The following is a 25467-nucleotide window of genomic DNA, read 5'->3' as shown; positions in this document are numbered from 1 at the left end:
CAGTGCTATTTTGTCCTCAAGCTCTGCAGCCTGCCTGTTCTTTCAACTTGCCGTGAATCCTTCCCTCTGATATTGCACCTGCTTGTTGGCCCTGTCCAGATTGTCAACCATAATTTCATCACGGAAGTCCTTCCTCTTCGACCGATCCAGGATGAAATGAAGACCCAGGGTTCTGCTGGCGTGTGCCCGAGCTGCCGAAGTACAATGGCCAGTTGAGGTTGAGGGACCTGCAAGCACACATAAAACAGTGTGTTATTGTCTCAGTAATTCACGGACAGTTCAGTGCATGAGCACAGGAAAAATCTTTATGGATTCTCAAGGCCAAAAAATGAGAAAAGCTGAATTTCACATATATTGTGAGAGGAATGCTTCAGGTCCCTGAAGCTCCATGGACTGCTTACTTTGCTTAAGAGCCTTCGGTGTGGGACCTTGCCAAAGACTTTCTGAAGTCCAAGTACACTATATCCACTGGATCACCTTTGTCCACATGTTTGTTGACCCCTCAAAGAATTCTAATAGATTGGTGAGACATGATTTCCATTTACAAAAGTCGTGCTGACTCTTCCCCAACAAATTATGGTCATCAATGTGTCTGATAATTCTGTTCTTTACTATAGTGTCAACCAATGTGTCTGGTACGGACGTTAGGCTTATGGGCCTATATGACAGTCTGTACCCTCATGTTCATCCTTTTTACAAAACTATAATAAATCTTGTACAAAGCATGCCTTGTGAAGTATCATTTGAAAACTCATAATTTGCTGATCATTATTGTCATGGTAAACTGTATGTGTCAACAAAATCAAATGGACTATCACCTGGTTAAGCGGCCATTCTTTGGCAAGCCGAAGGGTGTAAAGGAAAAATTTACCTCCCATGTAAACAGACTGGATGTCACCAGACCTCCAGCTGGAGATAATTCTCAAAGAGGATGAAAAGATATAAAAATGAGGAACAGGGGCCCCAAATCACCTCTTTTCCCTCATCTCTACTTACGGCCTCAATAATGTTTGAAAGACAAAGGAAGCATCATTGAACTGGGGGAGTGGTCCTGGCTGAAGGAATCCAACCAGACTGCTGTAAGCATATGGTGAGAGAAACCTTTTTGCTTTGAATTCATCCCCAGTCCGGAGCCCACACCCCAATCCCCTGTCCCAACCCAGTGAAAGTGAGGGAGGGAGGGTGAGATCAAGCGACTGAGGGAGGGGGGATGGAAAGAGTAGGGGGGCCCTTGGAGAAGGGGCGGGGTCTCGGGGAGGAGGCGGGACAAGGGCAACGCTGTTGGGGTTTGTGCCATTAGAAAGTTGGCGGGGAACCAGTGCCTGTTCCTGCAAATGCAGCTGCTGCTGCTGCCCCCCCCCCCCCCCCGCCTAACCGACCCCCAAGAACTCCCCGGCCGCTAACGGGGAGGGAGCATTGCAAAGGCGGGAGGCAAAGCCCTGGGCGGGCGCCGGCTGGCCCTTGAAGGGGAGCCGGGGAGGAGCCGGGCTGCTCCGGAGTCCTTGCACCGGAGCTGGGCGCCGCCGGGCTCGGGCCGCCCCGGGCGAAGGAGGAGGATGCGCGCAGCCTTCGCGGGACTCTCGCTCCTGCTGCTGGCGGCGGAACAGAGCGCGCGTGAGTCTCCCGGCCCGGCGGGACCTGCAGCTAACTAGGGGGCCCCCAACGCCGCATACCCCCCCTCTGCCCCGGCCGCCAATGCAATGCCCCCGTGTAACCGCGCTGCCTGCACCCCCCGTCCCTGCAACTAACCCGGGGGGCTGCGCACCCCCAACACACGTGCATGTCCCTCGCGCGCTGCACCCGTCTGCCTGCAACTAAGCAATGGAGCTGCACGCCGGAGCTGCGCAGTGGTGGGCCCCCCTGTAACTGCGCCGCTGCGCCCCTTCTGCATGCAGCTCGCCAGCGGAACTGCACACACTCCCCGGGCACCCGCCCAAGCTGCACCCCACCTCCCCCAGCCCCATTCCTGCGAGCAGCCGCTGTGACCTGCGGAGCAACTGAGCTGTCCCCCCCCCTCCGCCGCTGCCCTACGACTGCACGTGGAGCATGCACATGGCCGGCTGGTTTGCACGGAGGGGCCGGGGGAGAGCGTGCAGGGCTGAGCCCCTGGCACCGGTGCAGGATCGGGCCCGGCGCCGGCCGTTTCCTTTGCAGCGCAGCAAGGAGGGGAGCGCCGCTGGTTGAGCGCGCGCGCGCGTCGTTTTTAAAATCTTTAACCCTTTGCGTGCTGGGCTCTTCCGCGAATCCTGCTGCCTTCCCCTTTCCAATGCAGGCTGCCCCAGTGCGGGGGGGGGGAGGGGGGGCTGCTGCTAGGGAGGGGCCCAGGCCCAGCTCTCCCTTATTTTCAGTGACTGTCCTACGCCAGAATCCTGGACCTGAGCACGCCCGGAGCTTGGGAAGTTAGGATCTGGATTGGCCTGAGCCGTTCCTGAGAGTCCCACTGAGCTATTCTAGATCCATCCCGGACAGCAGGCGGCAACAACGAAAGGGCAGACAGAAAGGATTGCCACTTCTTTGAGGGGACGGTGTGGCCTATGTGAATAAAGCGCTAGACTGGGACTCAGGAGACCCGGATTCGGTTCCTGCCCCTACCACCGGTCTGCTAAACCTTCGGCAGGTCACTCCCCTCTCCCGCTCCCTTAATTCGGGGATAATAAGGCTGACCCCCTGGGTAAAGCACTGTGCAGTCTACTATGAGCGCTCTGGGTTAGTTATCATTTTACTCATTGCTTTACACACACCCTCCAGAAAACAAGCCCCTACGTGTTTAAAAGGCTTTGGTTAAATTGAGGAGAGAGTATCTATTTGTGATTTGTAATGCCATAGTACCTAGGAGGCCCAGGCATGGAGCCAAACCCCATTGTGCCAGGTGCTGGATCAGTGGTTCTCAACTTGCAGCCCAGTCAGTACACAGCTGCGGCCTATGTGACATCCCCAGGGCCATAGAGGTAGTATTGGATGCGGCCCACAGTGTTAAATAGGTTGAGAACCGCTATGCTGGATGCACGCATAACTTCATCTTTTTTACAAATTATCCTTTGCTAACATGCATAGTTATGTTACACACTAACCAACACTTAGAAATAAGATTTCAAAAGTGTTAAGGAAGGAAAAAACCTCTCTCTGTATAGAGTTGAGCCCAAACTGAAAACCTAATCCGAACCTCTTTTGCTTTAAGAGCAGAGAACTTATTTTTATTATTTAATTTGTATGGTGGTAGCATCTAGAGGCCACATCTATGGATCAGGGCCCCTGTGCTGTGCAAGCAAGATAATGAAAAAGACGGTCACCCAGAGAATTCGCAATCTAAATATAAGACCGTAGACCAGGGATTGGCAACCTTTAGCACGCGGCCTGTCAGGGAAATCCGCTGGCAGGATGGGACGGTTTGTTTACCTGCAGCGTCCGCAGGCTTGGCCAATCGCAGCTCCCACTGGCTGCGGTTCACCGTCCCCGGCCAATGGGATCTGTGGGAAGCGAACGGCCAGCACACCTCTCGGCCCACGCCGCTTCCCGCAGCCCCCATTGGCCTGGAACGGCGAACCGCAGCCAGTGGGAGCTGCAATCGGCCAAACCTGCGGACACTGCAGGTAAACAAACCGCCCAGCCCACCAGCGGATTTCCCTGATGGGCCGCGTGCCAAAGGTTGCCAATCCCTGCACTAAATGGATGCAAAAGATACAGACTAAGGGAGCACAAGGTAACAGATCTTATGCTCAGTGTAACAAACAGAGGTCACGGCACAGGAGATAAATAGCCGTTGCTGAGCATTGTGTAGCTATTGTGGGAGAGGTGAGTTTGAAGGAGTTGAATGTAGTGCCTCTGTGGATCTTTATGGGGAGCTTTGCCCCAGGCATAAGAAGTAGTGACACAGGAGAAAGAGTGATGATACTTGTGGGCAGATGTGATTTGGGCCACAAAGGCTGGTGCACTGTTAGAGCCGAGGTGGGAGAGGTACCACGTGTGTCACCATCTATCATATTGTTTCTTTTCCCTTTTTCAGGGGTCTGCACCATCATCCATTATCTTCTCTCTGGCCGGTATCTCTGGTGCTGGTTGACCATTGCCTTGCTTCTACCTGACTATATAGTTCAACTCCTCAGCTTCTCTTGGTTCCGGGCAGATGGGCACAGAGGCTGCTGCTGTCTGGTGATAGTGCACGTGCTGCAGCTGGGGATTTGGAAGCGGTGAGAAAACAACTCATAGCTTTTGAAGAATTAGGAGGCTTGAGATCTAATCTTCTGAGGACAAATATATGTACTTTGCATGGAAAGTGTGTGCGTGCCTGTGTGTATTATGTTGCAAGGAGAACCACTGGAGTTGTGCTAGGTGTCTCTTTCTGCAGTGTAGGATCAGGATTTTCCTATGGTACACTGAGACTTCAAACCACAGAATTGTGTGTCAACACTGTCTTCTAGAAAGTTGCTAGCCTGGTTTCTAATTACAGTAGAACCCTGATTTTATGGGCATTGGTCTCACAAATGACTGGTTGTCTGAACCATCTTTCTACCACTGTGTGTGACTCTGATCCTTCAACCAACATAGAATTATAGAACTGTCAGGCTGAAAGAGACCTCAGGAAGCTATCAAGTCCAGACCCCTGCACTGAGGCAGGACCAAGTAGACCTAGACTGTCTCTGACAGGTGTTTGTCCAAACTTCTTCTTAAGAAACTTCTAGTGGCAGGGATTCCACAACCTCCCTTGGAAGTCTATTCCAGATCTTATCTACTAACTAACTAATAGTTAGAAAGTTTTCCTAATATAAAATAAATTAAATTAATGGAGATATCCTATTTCCTAGAACGGACCTTGAAAGGGCATTGAGTCCAGCCCCCTGCCTTCCCTAGCAGGACCAAGTACTGATTTTGCCCCACATCCCTAAGCGGTCCCCTCAAGGATTGAACTCACAACTCTGGGTTTAACAGGTCAAGGCTCAAACCACTGAGCTATCCCTCCCTCTATCTAACTTAAGTCTCCCTTACTGAAAATAGAGCCCATTACTTTTTGTCCTGTCTAAGTGGACCTAGAAAACAGGTGATCACCATCCTCTTTATAACAGCCCTTTACATATTGGAAGATTATCAGGTTCCCCCCCTCAATCTTCTTTCCAAAAGACTAAACGTGTCCAGTTACCTTAACTTTTCCTCAGAGGTCAAGTTTTCTAATCCTTTGAGCTTTTTGTTGCTCTCCCCTGGACTCTCTCCAATTTGTCCACATCTTTCCTTAAGTGTGATTCCCAGAAGTGGACACAGTATTCCAGCTGTCTTACCAGTGCTGAGTAGAGAGGGACAGTTACCTCATCATGTTGACTCTCACTCAATTTGTGATCCACTTAAGTATTCCTCCTGTGTCTTGCATACAACCCTTCCGTTGATGCACTCCTTTTTTGCCACTTTATATCAGCGGATATTCGCATCTGCAGATATAAATTTTGTATCCCTACAGGGCTCTACCCATTTTATAGTTGTGCTTTTGATTTTTCCTTCCTCAGTGAAGTACTTTGCACTTGTCTTTGTTGAATTCAGACCAAGTTCTTTTTGAATTCTAATCCTGTCCTCCACAGTATTTGCAGCCCTTCCCAGCTTGGTGTCATCTGCATATTTTATAAGCACATTCTCCACTCCATTATCCAAGTCATTAATGAAAATATTGAATAGTACTGGACCCAGGACTGACACCTGCAGAACCTTACTAGATATGCCGTCCTGGTTTGACAGTAAACCATGGATAACTACTCTTTGAGCACAATCTTTCAACCAGTTGTGCACCCATCTTATAATAATTTCATCTAGACCACATTTCCCAGGTTTGAAAAGACTAAGATATTTGGTGGCAAAGATGAGGTGCAGTTCTCTCCCTCAAAGAAAAATCAAGCACACTGTATCCAGTTGTTACCATTCGTTATATAAACTATCATTGAGCGATTAAAGAATTAACCTATGCACCACGCCTCCTGGAATCTTGAGATGTTCCGTTTGATGAAGTCAATCCCCCATAAAATAGGGGATAATCAAATAGGGGTTCTACGGTATGGAGGAAGATGGGACCTGAGAGTAAGATGATGGGAAAGCTGACATGTCCTGGCAGGTTGATGACATGTAAAGACATCACACCCTTAATGCTGTTATTCAGCTTGAGTGGTCCTATATGATGATACTAGTTGAGAATGCTTCTCTTTTCCCAAGTAGTGGGGAAAAGTCCTAGGGACTGTCCATTATTCCTGTTGTTGAAAGGAAGGCTTATTTGTCTAGGTTGTTTTGCTTTGTTTTTGTTCTTATTTTAATTGAAGACCCTAAAAATCCTTCAGATCTTGTCCAGATTAAATTGGGAGGCGGGGAAGGGGAGTGGAAGATGCTCGATTAATGCTCACAAAATTTGTTTGCACTTTGTATGTAACTTGTGATTAATGCCAATAATGTATGTGGGGTTTTTTTTAATTCAATAATGTTTCCTCTGTCGGTTTGTGAAGCTCCTATAAAGTGTATAATAGTGCTATTGTAAATGGATATCTCAAAGGACACATTGCGCTTTTCTTAAAGCAATTAGTCACTCTCAGAAGTTTGAAACTGGAAGCTGTCTCCATAAGTGAACTTCTTATCTCTGCCCTTGAGCGTATGCAGTTACATTTAATAATGTTAGCAGATGACTGGGGAGAAACTGTCACAGATTTCTTTTCAGGCCAGGATGGACTTATCATCTAGTCTGACCTCCTGCATAACGCAGGCCATGGAATCTCACCCAGCGATTCCAGCGTCTAGCCCAGTGGCTCTCAATCTTTTTTACTGGTGACCCCTTTCACATAGCAAGCCTCTGAGTGCGACCCCCCCTTATAAATTAAAAACACTTTTTTTATATATTTTAATTCATTATAAATTCTGGAGGCAAAGCGGGATTTGGGGTGGAGGTTGACAGCTCGCGACCCCCCATGTAATAACCTCGCGACCTCCTGAGGGGTCCGACCTGCAGTTTGAGAGCCCCTGGTCTAGCCCAATAACTTGTGGTTGAACTAGAGCACTACCTGACAAATGAGATCTAGGAGGGTGTGAAATAAGGTGGTGAAAGCACCACCTGTTGGAGCTGTTTTACAGCTAGATTGGACAAAGTATTGGAGAATAAATTGCAGGGGATGGTGCTCCACACTGCGAGAAGAATGGACTAAATGACCAAACCAGATCTGTATTACAACTACTTAGTCTAGTGAACTGGTTACAAAAGTATTCCGTTTTGTAATGTAGGTGAGACCGAACCATGGTCACAAACCATGCAAAAGCCTTTGAGATGCCGTAATTTGGGGACACTGTTAACCATTAAAATAGAGCCACATGAAAACAACTTGGTGCACGCACAGCGCTCCACCATTGTAATTGCATTGATTTAACAGCTGACCTTTAGTTGAACCAGTAAAATTTCTGTGTGTAGACATGGCCTTGGTGCAACACGGTTGTGGAGCTGACTGGTCCCCGTGCTGAGGGATTAGGACTCTAGTTGCATGGCGGAGAGACACCCATTGTATAAACCTTTGCAAACAGATGGGTGTTGGAGGAAGAAGGCTAAACGTTGGACTTGTCAATTTTTGCACTGTCCTTTCATGATGGCACTGAAGGGGTTATTGGTTTCTCAACACTCATGTTCATTCTAGGGATGTAAATACCGCTTACAAAATTTAACCGTTTAAACGATTTAAAATATTTCATTTAAATGGTTAACTGATTAAGCGGCTGGGGCCGATCCGGCAGGCATGGCTGCTCTGGCCAGACGGGCGACATGGGGTCACTGCGGCCGCCAGCACGGGGTTAACGGTTAACACCGGTTACCCAGTAAGACTACTGCTTACCAGTTAATCAGTTAACATTTTACCTCCCTAGTTCATTAAATCCAGTGTCTCTGTTAGGAATGGCTATACAGGCCTGAAGTATAAAACTAAATAGCCTCTGGCTAAGGGCCGGTCTGCCAGATGGCTGTATTTACTGTGTGCATAGGGTTTATTGCAAACCCCAGTATTTACCTTAAGTAAACACCTCTAAAAGATTACAAGTTGTGACATAAATTACATCGGTGGGTATCAGTGACAAGTCATTGATTAAAATTGTGTCAATGTTAACAGATTAGCTAAAGTTCATGTATTGAACCGGATCAAATAGTGGCTCTGGAGGTGGAGGAGCAGCCTTCTAAACTGTAATGCACTCAGAGCGACTGGAAGGGAACTCTCAAGGGTGTGTGTATAATTAGTGTGTGTGTGTATTTAATAACTTTATTATCTACAATTCCTGCTCAGAATTATTTGTCTAGCAGAGGGATGGGCAGCCTTTGGCACGCGGCCCGTCAGGGAAATCTGCTGGCGGGCTGGGACGGTTTGTTTACCTGCAGCGTCCGCAGGTTTGGCCGATCGCAGCTCCCACTGGCCACGGTTGGCTGTTCCCGGCCAATGGGGGCTGCAGTAAGCGGTGTGGGCCGAGGGATGTGCTGGCCGCCGCTTCCCGCAGCCCCCATTGGCCTGGAATGGCGAATTGCGGCCAGTGGGAGCTGCGATCGGCCGAACCTGCGGACGCTGCAGGTAAATAAACTATCCCAGCCCGCCAGCGGATTTCCCCGACGGGCTGCATGCCAAAGGTTGCCAATCCCGGGTCTAGCACCAGCAACGTGCTAAGTGCTTTGCAGGGAAGCATGAAGCCAAGAGTCCTGATTTTCCACCACTTCAAGCCATTTGTAGTCATTGACGCTGGGTGTAAAATGCCCCTGGATCAGGATGTTATCACTTTACACAAGGGGAAATGACTGCACAGGGTCCAAAGGGCCTGATTCTCCTCTAGATTAGGGGTTCTCAACCTTTTTCTTTCTGAGGCCCTCCCAACATGCTATAAAAACTCCACGGCCCAGCTGTACCACAACAGCTGTTTTTCTGCATACAGAAGCCAGGGCCAGCGTTAGGAGGTAACAAGCAGGGCAATTGCCTGGTGCCCCATGCCACAGGGGGTCCTGCGAAGCTAAGTTGCTCAGGCTTCAATTTCAGCCCCAGGTGGCGGGACTTGGAGCCCCCCGGCTTCAGCCCCAGGTGGTGGAGCTTTGGCTTTCTGCCTGGGCCCCAGCAGGTCTAATGCCAGCCCTGCTTGGCGGACCCCCTGAAACCTGCTCGCAGCCCCCCAGTGGGCCCCGGACCCCTGGTTGAGAACCTCTGCGCTAGATCACACCTGTGTACATCAGAAGTAACTGCTGAAAGCAGTAGAGTTACGCTGTCAAGTTGATGGAAGTAGGATCAGAATCAGGCACAGGTCCTTTGCCTCGAAGAGCCCTGATTGTGGTTTGTACTCTTTCAGGCATTGGGACGCTCTGTGGACAGCTGCGAAGGCTGGAGGAAGCTCCATTGCTGGAGATCTCCTCATGCAGCTGGGGGACCTGTCAGTTCTGCGGCTCTTGGAAGCCCTGCTGCAGACCTTGCCCCACCTGTTGCTCCAGAGCTACGTTTTTGTAGCGGTGGAACTGACTGGCCTTGTCCCAGGTAAGTGGGGAGTCTTTAAATGTAGAAGGAAGGTGATGTATGTGTGAGATGTGTCCTCTAATGTATGTGTCTTCTAATGTTCCCAGGGTAGATGGGCACAGGTAGCAGGAGTGGACTTTCAGGATGAAGGACCATATTGCAGACTAACTGGAGAAAAACATATTCAGAACGGTGCTTTTAAAAAATTAGCCTCTTGAGCTTCTTAGCAGCAAATGCTGGTGTCTCTCCTCTCTCTCTCAAGGGCTCCCCATCTTTTCCCAACCGTTTTCTTGTGACCCCCACACAGTGGATGCATTCCTTCTGACAGAGAACAGCCAGAGTGTGCCCTCTTCGCTCCTTAATCTGCCTGCAGCATGACTGCTCTTCAACAGCTCAGCGGCCAGTTCATGCCACAGCAGAGAAACTGGGAATCGAACTTGGGTTCCATGTGTGGCCAGGACAGAGGACCGTCGGGAGGCCCGTGTTTGTGTCATCTCTGGAGGAGTTAATCACTAGGTTTACTGGGGTGCGTGATGGCTTGAGGACTGATCTTGGGGTAGGCATAGAATCCTTACCATTTGAGATGGACTATCCAGTTCATCGCCCTGCAAAATTCAGAATTATCCTGCAATGGCACAGAGAGCCTCTCTCCTTGTATAGAAGGAGCATTCCACTTCCCCGGCAGGTTCGAATGCGGATCAGGTGCATGAGGATCGTCCACTGAAAAGATAAAATTAGTGTTCTCAGCCCATTGGAGAGAAGTCACTGTGGCTGACGCTAAGGGGCAGTCTTACGAGAGAAGCCACGGACTGAATGAGCATGAAGAATTAATAACCATGGTGCTTAGTACTCTCCATGTGTAGCTCTCCAAGTGCTTTATAAAGGTCAAGTGTCAGCTCTGATTTGCAAATAGGGAAACTGAGGCACAGAAAGGTTGTGAGTTGCCCATGGTCGCACTGTAATTCAGTACTAGAAACACCCTACTAGAGGAACTGCTGGTTCCTCCAGACTAGGGGTATGGGAGGATGGGATAAACTTGCCCTGCCACTGCCTGTGGTATTCCTACTGTGTGTGTGCGGGAATAGAAGACTCAGCTATCCAGGGCTATCAGTCCCACAAGTGCTAGGAGTCCCTCTCTCACACACAAAGGTTTCTCCATAGGTGTGCAATGGAACATACTTGTGAGAGCGATTGCAATCGCAGGCAGTATCTTTGGGGGGCCATTGTATTACATTTATGAATGGTTTCTGTGTGAGTGTATTCTAGTCCATGGAGGAGGGGTACCCACAGCACCTCCAGGAACTAAAACTAGGGTTGAAGGCGGGGAGGGGTTAAGGCGAGTCACTGAGACTAAACAGTTCGGGGAGGGGGGCGTTGCCTAGACTGGCTCGGGCTGGGTTTTTCAGAGACTAGGGAACAAAGAAAGGGTTTTTGGTATAAAAGAGTGAAAGGGGCTTCTTTCTGATTAACCCTAGCAGAAGGGTTGGAAAGACTTTGGCCTATGAGAGCCCCATAAAATGGATGGGTGACTCCTGGTATGTTTCGTGTCGCTTTAAATCTGTATTATTTTTATTATGTTTTCTCTGTAATGCTTTTACCTTAAGAATAAACGTGCTTGTGTAACCCACACATCTCCTAGGTGTGGTGTTCTGTCCCATCTAGTGGCGCTGAGACCACTTAGAGAGAGAGAGATTATGGGTCTGCTCTACAGCCTTAGCTAACAGCTAGTGGCTTTTAGCTCTTGCGGTAGAGGCTCATGCACTAAGCTCCAGAGGCCCCAGGTTCGATTCTGCCTGACGACGACCGGGGTCTGTCGGTGTTACACTTGCTCAGAAGGAGCTGCGTGGTAACTGAGGGCAATACATTGTTCATCACCCTCAGAGAGAAAGCAACACCCAGGGCCTGGCTGTTGGGCAGACTGGCTTGCTGGGGTATCACGGTGTAAGGCAGGGAGCTGTGCAGCCTTAAAACCCCCAGCTAAGAAAGGAGTGGGCAGGGTCCCTGCCCAGAGACAGGTGATGGCTGGAGACCTGATGGGGCGTCCCTGGACTGGACCATGGGTGAGGAAATAGAGGTGCAGTTACACTGAAGTTGTGACAGTACTGATGAAGTAGAACGTACATAAGAACGGCCATACTGGGTCGGACCAAAGGTCCACCTAGCCCAGTATCCTGCCAGTAATAAGAAGGTGTGCTTGATGCACTGGTGTGTATTAGCATGAGAACAATTGTCAGTGGATTGATGGTCTTTTAATGGCTGTTGCAAAAGATACTTTTAATCCTAATAAAACTGATAACTGGGGAAGGAAAGAAATCGAGGTGAGGGTTTAGTGGAGAACAAACACAGGTCAGCAGAGGAACATTTGGTCAAGTGCTCCAGCTGGAGTGAAAACCATCTGTCCTGTGGAATGCAGGTGCCGTGGATTTCTGACCCCTCATGGTGCCTTTTGAATAATGTCCCTCCTCCTTCCTTTGTAGGTGTGAGTGCTGGACTTTCCCTGCTCTCCCTCTCCTGGTCTTTAGTCTCTTACAGCCGCTTTACATGCCTAATGAAACCAGGTCATCTCTACATGCCAGCAGCGGCCCTCCTGTGCCAGTTGTTGTGGAGGACAGGAATGCTAGGAACGAGGGTCGTGGCCCTGGTCCTCTTTGCCAGAGTCTATCCTGTCTGGGTTTTTGTCGCAGCAGGTAAGATGAGATTTCCTGTGCCTGTTTGTGCAGTTAATAGACTCCTGTGTCCCCTGTTGTGAACTGACACTAGGTGGCGTAATTCTCCTGTTTCTCTCACCGAGGAGAGTTCATAGAATCGTAGAAGATCCGGTTGGAAGGGACCTCAGCAGGTCATCTAGTCCAACCCCCTGCTCAAAGCAGGACCAACACCAACTAAATCATGTCTACACTGCAAAGAAAGACCCACAGCACTCAGTCTCAGAACCTGGATCAGTAAACTTGGGGCCCGGGACTAAAAATAGTAGAGTAGTCCCACTCGGGCTAGAGCCCGGACTCAGACCTTTCCTCCTCGCTGGGTTTCAGAGCCCGGGCTCCAGCCCAAGCCCTAATGTCTGCACTGCTCTTTTTAGCCCCGCAAGCCCGAATCCATTGACCTAGGCTCTGAGACTCAGCGCTGCAGGTTTTTCTCTGCAGTGTCAGTGAATCCAGGGTTCCTCTGTTCTTTTCAGTAAATACACAGCTCATGATCAGTGTTGGCTTGACAGCTCTGGGGCCTGCAATCCCTCTCCCATCCAGGATTGGTACAACACGGGCAAAGCATTCCCTGTGCTGCCCCACAGGACACGGTGTAAGGAAGAGAGTCAGTTCCTTTGCACGTCTATCCTGGCAGTGATCTGATTTCTCCATCCACCTTCAGGGTTTCTTGCCAGTGGTCCTTCACTGCTGATGCTTGTGAGATTGGCTAGCTTCCCCGCCTCAGCTCACCACAGCAGCTAATTTGCTTTTTACTCTCTGCCTTCCCCGCCGAGGTGCTCACTGGCTGGTGATGTCCTTCTGGCTGGTGTCTCAGCAAACTGACATCATAGCGAGTTCCTGTCACTGGAGACTGTTCAACTTCCTGGTGGGGGCCGTGTACATCTTCTGCTACATTAACTTCCAAGCTGGCCCCTCCAGGTACAGAGTGGCTGTGTTTTATGCGGTAAGTGCTTGGTCTCCTCTTGGCTCTTAGAGTCACAGTCACTAACAACAAAAACAATTAAGAACTAATCTAACCGTAAGACCTGTGCAGTAAGGGCCATGGCCGCTTCTGTGTGTCCTACAATGGAGCCCATAGAGTCTGGCCATAATAAACAGTAACGGGTTTCCAGCAGTGACCTTCACCTAATGCTTCCGGTGAGCCATTTCCCCATTTCCTGCTTCTAACAGCAGTGCTCCCTGGGGTGGCGCTTACTTTCTGACCCTTATAATGATCAGTCTCTGCCCTGAGGCATGATATTTGACTACTGTTAGTTTAGCATGCATAGCTCCATTTTTATGTTGGCAACATCAGTTCCACTTGAAAAATCCTGCTACACTAATTGGAGTGGACACACTTTCCTAAAATCGAAGAGGTTATAAAGATTAAGTGAATTTAGCGCTCATGAAAGGTGCAGAGTGGCAGCCCTGGGAGGCTCCTTCTAAATACAATAAAGGCTGCTACTATTATTGTTCGTGGGAAACACGTGCGCATTGCTGGTTCTGTGGTGTCTGGTGTTGCTCTCAGATCTCTGCTGAACCTGTTCCATGTTGCTGGTTTGTGGAGATGCTTTGGCACAGAAAAGGTACTATAAAAACTTGCAATTTATTTTCACAAGCAAAGAGCCGTGTTTCATTTCTATTCAAAACCTACGTGGGGGAGAAGGCCAGAATGGTAGCGGGAGCTCAGGGTATGATAGCAAGTGAGAGCAAAATAAATAGGTAAAGCTTAGAACGTATTCATGTGTGTCATTTAACTCCCTCCACAGTAGGAGCCGTGTCTACAGCCAGTTGGCGCACATGCAGCTCTGAGTGACAGCTATCTTTCCTTTGCCCTGCAGATAATGCTGATAGAGAACATCTTCCTTTTGATGTTGGCCACAGACCTCCTGCAGGGGGCGCGGCGGGAGAGCCTGTTTATGACAGGGGCTGTGATGGCTGGATTCGTGATCGGTAAGGTCTATTGCTTTCTCACGCTCTGAATCAGAAGGTGCTCGGATACTATGCTGATGAGAGCACTGTAAGAACCTGCCTAGAATAGTGTTGCCAGCTCTCACAATTTTCTCATGAGGGTCGGTATCTTTTCTAAAAGCTCTGGTTCCTGGAGTCATATTGGGAGAATCCGAGGATGCAGGTCTAGAACCCAGGGGTCTCTGGATCACTGACACTCCCTCGGGGCCAGCCAAGGGAGATAGGCAAAGCATCATCTCGCTGAACTTGGAAAGTCAGGCCCCATGGGAAGTTCTGTCGGAGCACTAAAGGCCTGCAGCCGCCTGATTGGCTCACATCTGCTACTTAAGCCAGGAAGTGACCCGAGTGGGCCGTCCAACCTGTTGTGAAGACTTTCTGCTGCGGCCACATCGGACCCTGCTCTTGCCTGTCTCCTGTAACCCTGATCTAAGCCTGGTGCTGATTCCTGCTCCACTCCTGACCTTCTCCTCACTTCCAGCTCCTGTCTTGATCCTGTTTCGTGCCTGATTCTTGCCTCTCCCCGATTCCTGCCTTTTCATCTTGCTCCTGACCATCGGCTACTAACCCTGGCTTTGACCCCGCCCCCGACTTTTGACTGGCTCAACCCTTGGCTCTGGCATTTGATATCCAACCCTGACTCTTATCCTTAGCTTTGGTTCCTGGCCCCAACTTGGCTCAGCCTTCTGGCTCCGGTATGTGGGAGTAACTGCCAGCTCCGACCCTTAGCTTCCATTCCCTGCCTGGATGCCTGCACACTAGATCTAACCCCCTTGCTCTGACAGTAGGCCAGACCACCTGCGTCCTGGTTTCTAACATGGAGTCAATCTTGGCCTTCCCTTTTTAAAAGGGTGACTTCCTAGCCCTCGCGGTAGCAGAGGGATGCTTGAAAAAGTGACTTCAGTGCACTCTGAAGGCTCCGAAACCAGGAAGCAAATGCTATGGTTGGCTTAAAAAAGTCTCGTTATTTTGGGGGCCTGACTTGTGATTTTTGAGCGCTTGGGGTTAGTGGCGCTGTCGTATGGAGGATCACTGTTCGGAAACTCTTGCCAGTGAAATGAGTAGGGTTACAAGAGGGATTGGTCTTGTTAAAGTGTGTTCCTTTCTTCTGGCTGAGAGTACGTTGATGAAGGACTATGCAGAAATGTGGGTGGGGGGGAGATCCCCCTCTTTCAGGGACCAGATTTGGCCCGTGGCGGGTGATCGTGCTCCCATTCAGTCAGGTGCATGCGCTTGAGGACTGAATGTGGCCCTGCATTGTGAAGGATGTTGGGCATGACTATCCCTTTGCAACAATGTAGTGACTTGCACGGGAAAACGTTAGCCTTGATTCTCTCGCATTGTGCCTGCTCTCCACAATATCCTCCCCATTGTAACTTACTGCAGCTCAGCGAATGCCTGGTGTTCCTCTCCACCTGCGTAGACAGGGTGGGAGAACTGGCTTCTCCACAACATGTTCTCCACCCCCAAGAGACTGTCCCAGGCATGCAGTCGGGGTAGGAGGAGCACAGGACAGAACTGGGAAGCAGACACTGAAGCCGTGAGTGGATTTCTCTCTCCAAGGCTGTGACTCCCGAGTCCATAGTGGTGAACGGTTAATGCGCTCGCTTCCCTCCCACCTACCTCAGGAGGGACCAGCTGCCATGGGCAGGGTTGTGGGTAGGGAAACCCCATGGCTGTCCTTCTATCCGCTTCGTTGTGCTCAGCGCTCCTTGCTGACCCTTGGGGATTTGCCAGTTGCCTCCTCCCCCCCATCCCGCTCTCCAAGTTGCGCACCCTTCCATTGTAGAGGGAGCCTAGCTCCAACCTTGTCAGGATCTCCTTGGTAAGTCGTTTCCTTTACTGCGGGGGGGGGGGAAGCATCAAGCACCTAACTCCTCACTAAACCACCGTCGCTGTTTTTCTTCCCTGCCCCCCGTCATCACTCCATGCACTGCAACTCATGCCAGCGGCCGGGACTTGGGCAGTATTCTATCTGGCACTGAGCAGATCCTGCATTTGATCAAGATGAGGCTCAGAGGGAATCGCGCCGTCTAACTGATTCCATTAACTTCTCTCCCGCCCTTGGCTTTATTTTTCAGAGTGTCTGGGGGTAATGTTTTCAAAAGCACCTCAGTCACTTAGGAGCCTTTGAAAATGTTGCCCTAGACGTCTCCTGTGGGTCTCTCTATTCCTGGGCAGACAAGGAGCTGTTCTTCAGAAGCAGCTCCGTGTTGCTGTTTCACTGTGCGATGGCACCGCTAATCCACTGTCCCTTCCACCAGCTTGTTTTCTGAATGCCATTTCCAGAAATATAACCCCGGATCCCAACAGCTCCTGTTCTTCACTGTTGGCGTCTGGCCTCCAACCCAGGTGTTGCTCTAACACCGTCTCTCTGCATACTGAGCTCTGCAGAGTTTGAGGCTGTTCTTCACACAACCCTCTTCCCGGTCTCCTAATGGTTGTGCCCTGAACCTGATGCAGAAGTCTTTTCTGGACTGGCGTCAGGAGTGACGTATGTTCTTATTTTTGAGCTGCTATTCGGCCACCCACGCCTTGTCCTCCTACATCCTCTGCTAACCACAAGCTCTTAACCTCAATCTGCCAGTGACAAAGGACGTTGGTGGCCCTAATAAAATGAGGAACACCCCGCAGCACAACAGGAAGGCTGGAACGCTGGGAGAGTCATAGAAGCAGTTCAGTCTGATTTAAAGAAAATGTTATGAGCGGGGGAGGGAAAGCTCAGTGGTTTGAGCATTGGCCTGCTAAACCCAGGGTTGTGAGTTCAATCCTTGAGGGGGCCATTTAGGGATCGGGGGCAAAAATCTGTCTGGGGATTGGTCCTGCATTGAGCAGGGGGTTGGACTAGATGACCTCCTGAGGTCCCTTCCAACCATGATATTCTATGAGTCAGCACTCTAGAATAATTTCCACTGGCAAGCAGTAAGTCTGCATTGAACAAGTGCTACATTTGGGTCTAAAACGAAGTGACATCCCTTCTGACTAGGTAGCGATGGTACAGAGATGCTTAGCTCTGCTCAAGTCTCCGGTTGGATCCTTGTCTTAGGTGGATGGCTGCCCCCACATATCACCTCCCAATACTTAGGGACTGCTTATCTCTGCACTTGAACCCGTCGAGTGACGGTCCTAGCAGGTGGTATTGATGCTCCCAGAAGCATTCTTCGGATAGATTCCGTGCAGCCAGATTGCATCTAGCTACTGGTGCGTTTTCCCTCCCCATGACACAGCCACAGTTGCATCCTTTACATAAGCAATTGAAAATGCTTAAATTGTAAAACAGACCCTACCTCAAAAACTTTGCGTACCACTGAATATCAGCAATGGTACTACTGCTTGGATACCTAATCACATCAGTATTCCTAACTGTTTCGCGCTATATGCCACAGTGAGGTGTTGGCAAAAACGTCACCTTGTTCCTTTTTGCTGTCTTTCAGGCTCTGCGGCTCTGGTCATCTATTACAGTCTGCTACATCCCAAATCCACAGAGATCTGGCAGAGTTTCCTGAAGAAATCTTGCAGCATCACAGCTGCAAAGTATAACGGGACCGAAGGATCCACTTTCCGGTCCGTAAATGAAGCTGGGGAGAGCTTTGGAATTTCAGGTCAGGGGGACATTGTCTCTTCAAATGCAGAAGTCTCGAAGGTGGTGCATACCAGGCCTGCTTCTAGAGCACACAGTGAGACCTCACTTGGAGAACTTGAAGGTCATACTTCTGTGAAAGATACCTGGGTGAACCATCATCACTGGCTGTTGGTAAAGCTAGCCTTGAAAACTGGGGATATGTCCAAGATCAACACAGCCTTTGGAGACGGTGGAATTGGGGAGCTTTACCCTTCAGGATGGGTGGCAAGCAAACACTGCAGTGCCGTGCTTGGGCCGAAGACCAAACTTGGCTTTTCTTCGGTGGGAAAATGCCCTGGAACCCCTAAAGCCAGAGTGGTAGGACAGAGACTTCAGGCAGAAGAGAACAGCGCTGGAGAAAGCCTGAGCAAGAAGGAGACAACTTACGTCACTCTAGCAAGCAGCGAACACAACATGTGCTCTGTTAGAACAATGCCAACCCTGCAAGAGGAGCACAGGCCAACACCAAAGGCCCCTGACTGCACAGACTCGATGAGCAGACGTGAAGCTCAGGCAGACAAAGCGGGAGACTTGTCTGCTCCTCTCGCTTCAAACAGCAGTGCCAACGGCAGCACTGACTTGGAAGCTGTTGTGGAGCACCCAGAAGGGACAGCTCAGATGCACGAGAGTCTAACTCTGTACTTCAGTGCCAATGCAGAGGCCACTGCATCTCTGAACGGAGGTGGGGGAGCAGCCAGCTGTGTGGCTGATGGCCTTGTGGTGCTGGTGGAGGACAGCAGGCTCAAGCCTGTACCAGACAACATCGTAGGTAAAGGAGAGGGCTTCCCCATTACCATGGCTAATATCAGTCCAATCCTGGGCATTGGCACTCCTGGCTTTCTGCAGAGCCGTCCGTCCCTCTGCTGCACCAGTCAGTGCAGTGCATTGAGTTCATCCGAGGAGACCTCGGAGCTCACGGAGCAGGCACAGTGCCACCACTGGGGAACCGCGTCCCTTGGGACTTGGGTTGCTGCTGTGAAGAGGAGACTACGGCCAGCTGAGGAACCCTGCTACACGTCCACTCCCAAGGCTGACCCCCCCCAGCCAGGACTGCAGGTTGAGAGAGGCAAAGGAGAGGGCGAAACTGACGGGATTGATGGAGCAATTGTAATGGAGTGAGACTAAATTAACCAGCTGGGGCTGTGTGTTTGGTGTCCAATCCAGTCCTCTGACATCTTGTTAATAATTTACTCTTAAGTCTCCATAGGAGCATACAGCTCCAGTTCTTGTCTGTCTGGAGCTCTAACCTTTTCCTCCTGCTGGGGTACGTTGCTAGATTCCTTCTTCCTGCACCCACGTACTGTATCATGCAGAGTAGCTCCCCAGTTGTGTGCTGTCTCTTACCACTCCTGCTAGAGTCCAACTCTGGAGCTGTGCGCTTGCTCCTTCTGAAATGGCCATGGTCTTCTGCAATCTGGGGACATGATGCATAGTAAATTGGCAGTAGCAGAACCTGCTGTAAGTAGTGGGGCAACGGTTCTGCTGCTTAACGGAGGTTGTGACGATAGTACTTGGGTATGTTTGGGGTTCTGTGGGTGGGCCAGGAGGGGTGTTCCATTAGATGTGAAATCCTGCGATGGCAGGCATTCACTGGAATGGGCAAGGGACTGTCTCAGGGGACTAACACTGGGCAACAGAATCTTCCGCTGCTCGGGCACGAGAGCATATCCAGCACCAGACATGATTTTCAGTCACTTTTACAACTTCAAAGTGCATCAAAGCAAAAGTGCCAACGTTTTTCTAATGCATTAACTACTTGGGAAAGGACGGGGGGTTGATGGAAAACGGGCCGAGTGTCTTCCACAGAGCATGCTAGCAATGCCAGCGGATACGACGAATGCCAGAGACCCTCTCTGCCTGGTTCTGACTCTAGGGCTGAGGCTGCAGCAGTAGGAACTGTAGTCTTGTCTACGATGGCCTAGCTCTGCTGCCTGCAGCAAAGGGAAGGTACAGATGTTAAATCGGGCATTTAAAGATCTTACTAAGCAACTAAAGCATGGGGCCTCTTATGTATTTGTGACAACGTCTTGAAACTCGGCCATTAGCAGCCCTCCTTCCAGAGGGTTATTTCCCCAGCGGCTTGCTTCTCCCCAGCTTGGAGGAACAGCTGCTGGCTGGGTGGTTTTTGTATCTTGACCTCTGCCCGAAGCCAGAGTCTTTCCCTTTCAGGGCAAACACGAGTTCACAACCAGGCACCGTGATCTTCCCTTCTAGGGTGGGGAGGGCCGACCAATCCCTGTGGCAGGGTTCAGGAGGCCTTTGCCCCCAGGGGACTTTTCACCTCCACTTCCAGGTGGCACCATGAAGGAGCCCCGCTCCTCTTTCTACTCCAGGCTGAAGCCCCTCAGGGTATGTTTACACTGCAGCTGGGTGAGCTCCCAGCCCAGGTAGACAGACTTGCACTAGCTTGGCTTGAGCGAGGGTGCTAGAAATAGCAGTGTGGACGTTGTGGTTCCAGTGGAGACTCAGGCTGGCCACATGAGCTCAGATCCAGTAAAGCCTGAGCTGCTGCCCAAGCCGCAGTCTCCACACTGCTATTTTTAGCGCACTAGCTGAAGCCCAGCTGGCGTGAGTCTGCCCGCCCAAGCTGGGGGGCTCGCTCCCAGCTGCAGTGTAGACATACTCTAAATCAGGAGCAGAATCCTGCCTGTCACAGAGCCGCTTCCTACGCTGACCTCTGCTCAGGCTTTCTCTCCAGCCTTCTCCTTGCAGTCCTCCACCCAACTGCTCCATCTCCAGGCCTGTTTCCCTGCTCCCTAGGGAAGGCCTCACTCCAGATCTTGCTTCAATCCTGCTGTCTCCCAGACTGAGCACAGAGCTTGCCTGCCCCCAATTCAAACCAGGGCTGACTTCCCGCTTGGTCACGTGATCCGTCGGGGGAAACTGAGGGGCTGAGCCTTGGAGCAGGGGTGGCTGGACCTACGCGTGCCCTTAAAGGGACACACTGCACTACAGCTCAGAGGGCTGGTCAGCGAGCTGCTGGCTTGGCTCACAGTCTGTAGTGTGCCAGTATCCAGCGCACAGACACAGAGAACAGGGTGAATAAATGGCCCCCCAAAATGTCCTTGCTATGTCTGAGCATTCCGTTAAAATGGATGGTTTGTCAGTTCCAGGCAGTGACTCCAGCCCAGCTGAAGCAGGAACAGAAAACAGGTGGGGATGGAATTGGGCGTTTCTTAGCTTAGCCAGAACAATAATGTTTGGAGTCATTTATTTCAAGCCCAGGCAAATTCATTTCCTTCCTCGTTTAACAAAAGAAGTGAAGTCACATTGGTCTTTGGGCACTATCCCACTCGTATTGACTACACCTGGCAGAATTGGCCTGCTGTGCCGCTAACATGGCCTGCTGCCAAGGAGGAGAGCCGTGATTTACTGACCAGGCGAGCAATCAGTAAAAGCTCCCTTCCCTATTTTGATTGAGTTTTAACAGCTTGGACGTGCCTAGTTGGGCAGGTTTCACAAGATGGATTTTCATGTATTTAACTAACGCTTGGGTGCTAATGTCACATTGAAGCTAGTTTCCAGTGTAACTAACTCGGGATTGTATTTTTTTATGACTATAAAATAGCATTTTGGATGTGCTCGGTATGGAAAGAGACAGTTGTAGTGAGTTCTGATCTCACTAACTACATCAGCAGATACATTATGGAGGCACAGTAGTGGCTCCATTCTTCAGCTTGTATTACGCTTTTACCTTGGACAGTATCTCTGACTGACGGGTGTTTTAAAAACCACGAAAAGTAACAAATCCTGTCTGAATTTTTGGATGTGTTGTGTTAACTGAGGGGTGCTCAAGGGACAAGATATATCCCCAAAAATGTAATTTGGGCTGCTCTGTCTCACCTTTGGAAAAGAAAGCCACTGCAGAGCTTTATAGCAAACAACAACGAACGGCAGCTCTGATGCAAATACACTATCGTTCCATTTCCATTGTAGAAAAGAGGGAAAAAGTTATTTGTCCCTAAACACAAAAGAGTCACACCTAGAATAGCCAATGAAGGTCTCCGCCTTGATTCAATGTGTCTTATTTCTGGTTAGTGCAGGCTCAAAAACCAGAAAACAATATTGAGACAAGCTCAAGTTTTAGATTCCATTTTATTTTTGTCCATTTTTGATACGTGCTGATTGGTTTTGTTTTTTTTTCGCAAAACAACCTTCTTTTGTTTGAGAAATTCAGCCGTTCTCACGCTGACATTTTGCCCCAGAAAAGGAAATGCGAGCGTGACCACGTTGAACAGTTCAGCCAGAGTCGCTCTCAATGAGGAGAAAGGAGGTTTTGCAGGGAGCTCTCCTGCATCACACAACTTCCCCCTGCCCAACAAGGCTAATGAAATGGAGGGGTGATGGAAATGGGTGTGGCTGCATCTCCTGCAGCCTAGGGAAGCATGGAGAATCAGCCCCAGGGTTAGAGCACTTGTCTAGGGCTTGAGAGCTGGGTTCAATTCCCTTCTCTGCCACAGACATTTTTGTGTGCCCTTAGGCAACTCACTTAGTCTCTCAGTGCCTCAGTTCCCCATCTGTAAATGGAGATAACAGTACAGCCCTTAGAGTTTAAAGTGCTCAGATACTACTAGAGTGATGGGAGCCAGATGAGTATCTTAAGTATAGCCAGAGGCCTGGGGGCCGAGGAGGAGCATATTGCTCTAGTTGCAGGCAAAGCCAAGGTGGGTGCCTGCAGCCACTGTGAAGGGAGCTTGGAGGTCAGGAAGGGGTAGGAATGTGGGTGGGAACTTGGGAAAGTCACTTAGCCCTACTCGACTCCAGTTGATATTGCCATCGTATCTACTTCACAGTGAGGATCCATAATGTGCTTAAAATCCCCCCTGCTGAAATGTGTAATCTAGTGAAAGTGGGACAAGCTGCATGTAAGAGGTCTGCTGTATTCCAGGCCCAGCTGGACCTTCGAACAAAAAGCCAACACGCCTATTGTGTGGCAACGTTAACCGTCCTCAGCTGGACCAAAGCAAGGAGAGCTGGAGGCAAGCCGGATTCTAGCTTAGCTCTGCTGTATTTAAATAATGCCGCCATTGATTGATTTTCTGTGCAACGACTGCCGGGGACACCCCAGAGGGAGTTCATGCATGTGAGCCAATTTCATCCCAGCAGGGGTGACTGGGACCCAGTGTTTCTGCCTTAGTTCAGACTATCCTGGCTTTCCTAGGTGAGTCGATGCACTCTATTTCAGCTACTTTTATCGCTCCGTTTACCCTAATGTCTGCCTTACGCTCTAGGAAGTATTTTTCCACACAACGGCCCTGGGCGTTAGGAAAGCACTGTGTCCCATGTTACAGGTAGGACACTGAGACACAGAGAGGCTAAGTAACTTGCCTAAGGTCTCACACAAAGTCAGTGGCAGAGCAGGGACTTGAACGCTCATGTCCCAAGTACTAGAATCCTGCCCTAACTGCTGGACCATCCTTTCTCGCCAGAGAACTGCCTTTGTAATTCCCCCATGGGATTCATGGGAGGTTGGTGTCCACCTCCAGCTGGAGATCTGCCCCCCTTTACAGCATTGATATACTTTGTCCTTGTTGCTTGTACAGTGTAAATGGTTCTACCGCGCAGGGGATTCTGCTTTGTGTCAGGCTGGAGTTCACTTCACCAGCATCTTGCTACTGGGGAGACTTGCAAAGGAACAGGTGGGAGCTAGGGACCCATCTCCCCCTGACTTGCAGTAGGAGTTGGGCTGCTTTGAAAATCCTCGCCCTTGTTTATTATTTATATGTACAGTAACTCCTCACTTAAAGTCCTCCCAGTTAATGTTGTTTCGTTGTTACGTTGCTGATCAATTAGGGAACATGCTCGTTTAAAGTTGTGTGATGCTCCCGTCTAACGTCCTTTGGCAGCCGCCTGCTTTGTCTACTGCTTGCAGGAAGAGTAGCCCGTTGCAGCTAGCGGGTGGGGGCTTGCAACCAGGGTGAACTGGCAGCCCCCTATCAGCTCCCCTCTCCCCTAAGTTCCCTGTGCAGCAGCTGCCTGCAGTTCAGCTGTGTCCCTCCCCCCACTGCCATGTGCTGCTCCTGCCCTCTGCCTTGGAGCTGCTCCCCGAGACTCCTGCTTACTGTGCCGGGGGGGGGGAGGGAAGGAAGAGGGGGGCTAATGTCAAGGTATCCCCTTCCCCCCTGCTCCTGCACCCCGCTTACCCCATCTTCCATAGAGCAGGACTCAGGACGGAGGGAGCTTGTAGCAGCTGCAGTCTCAGCAAGCTGATCTAATTAACAAGGCACTGTACTTAAGGGACATGCGCATATATCCCTCCATTCCTGCTGCCTTGCAGAGTGAGAGAGTTAACCCTTGAGGGCTCAGCCAATTGCTAGTTCATCATTTAGCAGTAAGGGAAATATCCCACCCTCTGACTCCTCCACCTCAACCAAGCTTCACAATCATCATCACTGTGTACCAGTATTAAATTGTTTGTTTAAAACATACTCTGTGTGTGTCTGTATATATATAATATAGTCTTTTGTCAGGTGAAAAAAATTTCCCTGGAACCTAACCCCCTCATTTACATTAATTCTTATGGGGAAATTGGATTCGCTTAACATCGTTTCACTTAAAGTCACATTTTTCAGGAACATAACTACAACGTTAAGTGAGGCGTTACTGTATTACGGTAACATGTACCCTCCCCCCCCCCCCGGGTTGTGCTGGGGGCTGTACAAACATGTATTTAAAAAACTGCCTCTGCCCCAAAGAACTTTCTGTCTAGGTTACAAGCAGATGAAACCCAGGGCTGAGGTGAAGATGGAGGATGCTCATGAAGCTTAATCAGCCTGGTTTTGAAAGCTTGATGTGTGCAGAGTTAGGGGGAAGCAAAATACACCCGCCACCCCAGGCTGCAGCCCAGTCAATTCGTAGGTTTGATCTATGGATGCAGCTTCTGTCCCAGTAGTGTGGGAGCCATGGGGTTGCCGGATCCATTGAATATTATAGCGTGAGCACCTTGGGGCAGGGACTGTGTGTGGTGTTGGTGATAAACAAAAGCTGTTCCCTCTATCCCACAGGGGCTGACATGGAGCCCACTGTAACAGAGATCACCTGTCCACAGGCCCCACCCACTGCCTCCTCCTTGGTGGAGGCCAAAGTTGGGCCTTATATGGCTAGTGAGGATCTTGCCTGAATCTTTCATCCCAGGGTAGAATCACCCTTAAATGAAATGAGGAATACAGATAGGGAGCTGAGGAAATAACTGGTCCAGGACCTGACTTGTCTTCCCAGATGCACAGGGAACTCTCCTACATGTGTGAGCGGGGACAAGCTGTCTCCTATGGCTTAGTGTCTGCTGAGAGCCTGGCTGCATCGCCGGGAGAGCTTTCTCTGGGATTTCATTTCTTCTCAATGGAAATGTTTTCTGACCTTGCTCCAGCCTGCTTTGGCCTCTCATTGAAATCCAGGCTGCAACACCAGGGCTTTTCTTTCTTTCTGCTTGGTTACTGTATATCAAAGGAAGTGTAAACGCTGGTCGGCACGGCACCCCAGAGCCTGAGCAAAGCCATTTTACTGAGGAGTTTGGTTTTTGGACCCTCCCTTTCTGGGTTTCCAGGCTGAGGGATTTGCTGATGTCTCAGGGCGGCTTCATCCATGGGGGCGCTTGGCAGGACCAATTTTGCAAACTCATCACTGAGCCTGTTGCTCGTTACTGTGAAATTAATGGGAATCGTCACGGTAGCATGCACTAAGGCAGGGGTGGCCAACCTGAGCCTGAGAAGGAGCCAGA

The 25467-nt window shown here is 50.1% G+C and overlaps 1 protein-coding gene across 1 annotated transcript; it reads left to right on the top strand.

Annotated features, from left to right (window-relative positions):
• Positions 1-1419: 1419 nt before the first annotated feature.
• XKR5 (XK related 5) lies at positions 1420-23493 on the top strand. Its single transcript, XM_024205384.3, has 7 exons — positions 1420-1614; positions 4004-4187; positions 9316-9497; positions 11954-12163; positions 12955-13124; positions 14002-14113; positions 17563-23493. The coding sequence occupies exons 1-7, from the start codon at positions 1557-1559 to the stop codon at positions 18867-18869; spliced, it is 2223 nt and encodes a 740-aa protein (XP_024061152.1). The 5' UTR covers positions 1420-1556; the 3' UTR covers positions 18870-23493.
• Positions 23494-25467: the final 1974 nt, after the last annotated feature.

This window comes from Terrapene carolina, unplaced genomic scaffold (assembly GCF_002925995.2).
Source record: "Terrapene carolina triunguis isolate 2854851 unplaced genomic scaffold, T_m_triunguis-2.0 Scaffold42, whole genome shotgun sequence".
In the NCBI taxonomy this organism is placed as follows: domain Eukaryota; kingdom Metazoa; phylum Chordata; order Testudines; family Emydidae; genus Terrapene; species Terrapene triunguis.
The sequence above is the reverse complement of the archived record's forward strand: the minus strand, read 5'-3'. Positions and strand labels throughout refer to the sequence as shown.

What these genes read in the sequence shown, in the direction of transcription:
- XKR5 (XM_024205384.3), top strand. Translation starts at nt 1,557, where the DNA reads ATGCGCGCAGCCTTCGCGGGACTCTCGCTCCTGCTGCTGGCGGCGGAA. An exon ending in GGCGGCGGAACAGAGCGCGC is followed by an intron (nt 1,615 to 4,003) that starts GTGAGTCTCCCG and finishes TCCCTTTTTCAG; the next exon opens with GGGTCTGCACCATCATCCAT. An exon ending in CTGGGTTTTTGTCGCAGCAG is followed by an intron (nt 12,164 to 12,954) that starts GTAAGATGAGAT and finishes TTCCCCGCCGAG; the next exon opens with GTGCTCACTGGCTGGTGATG.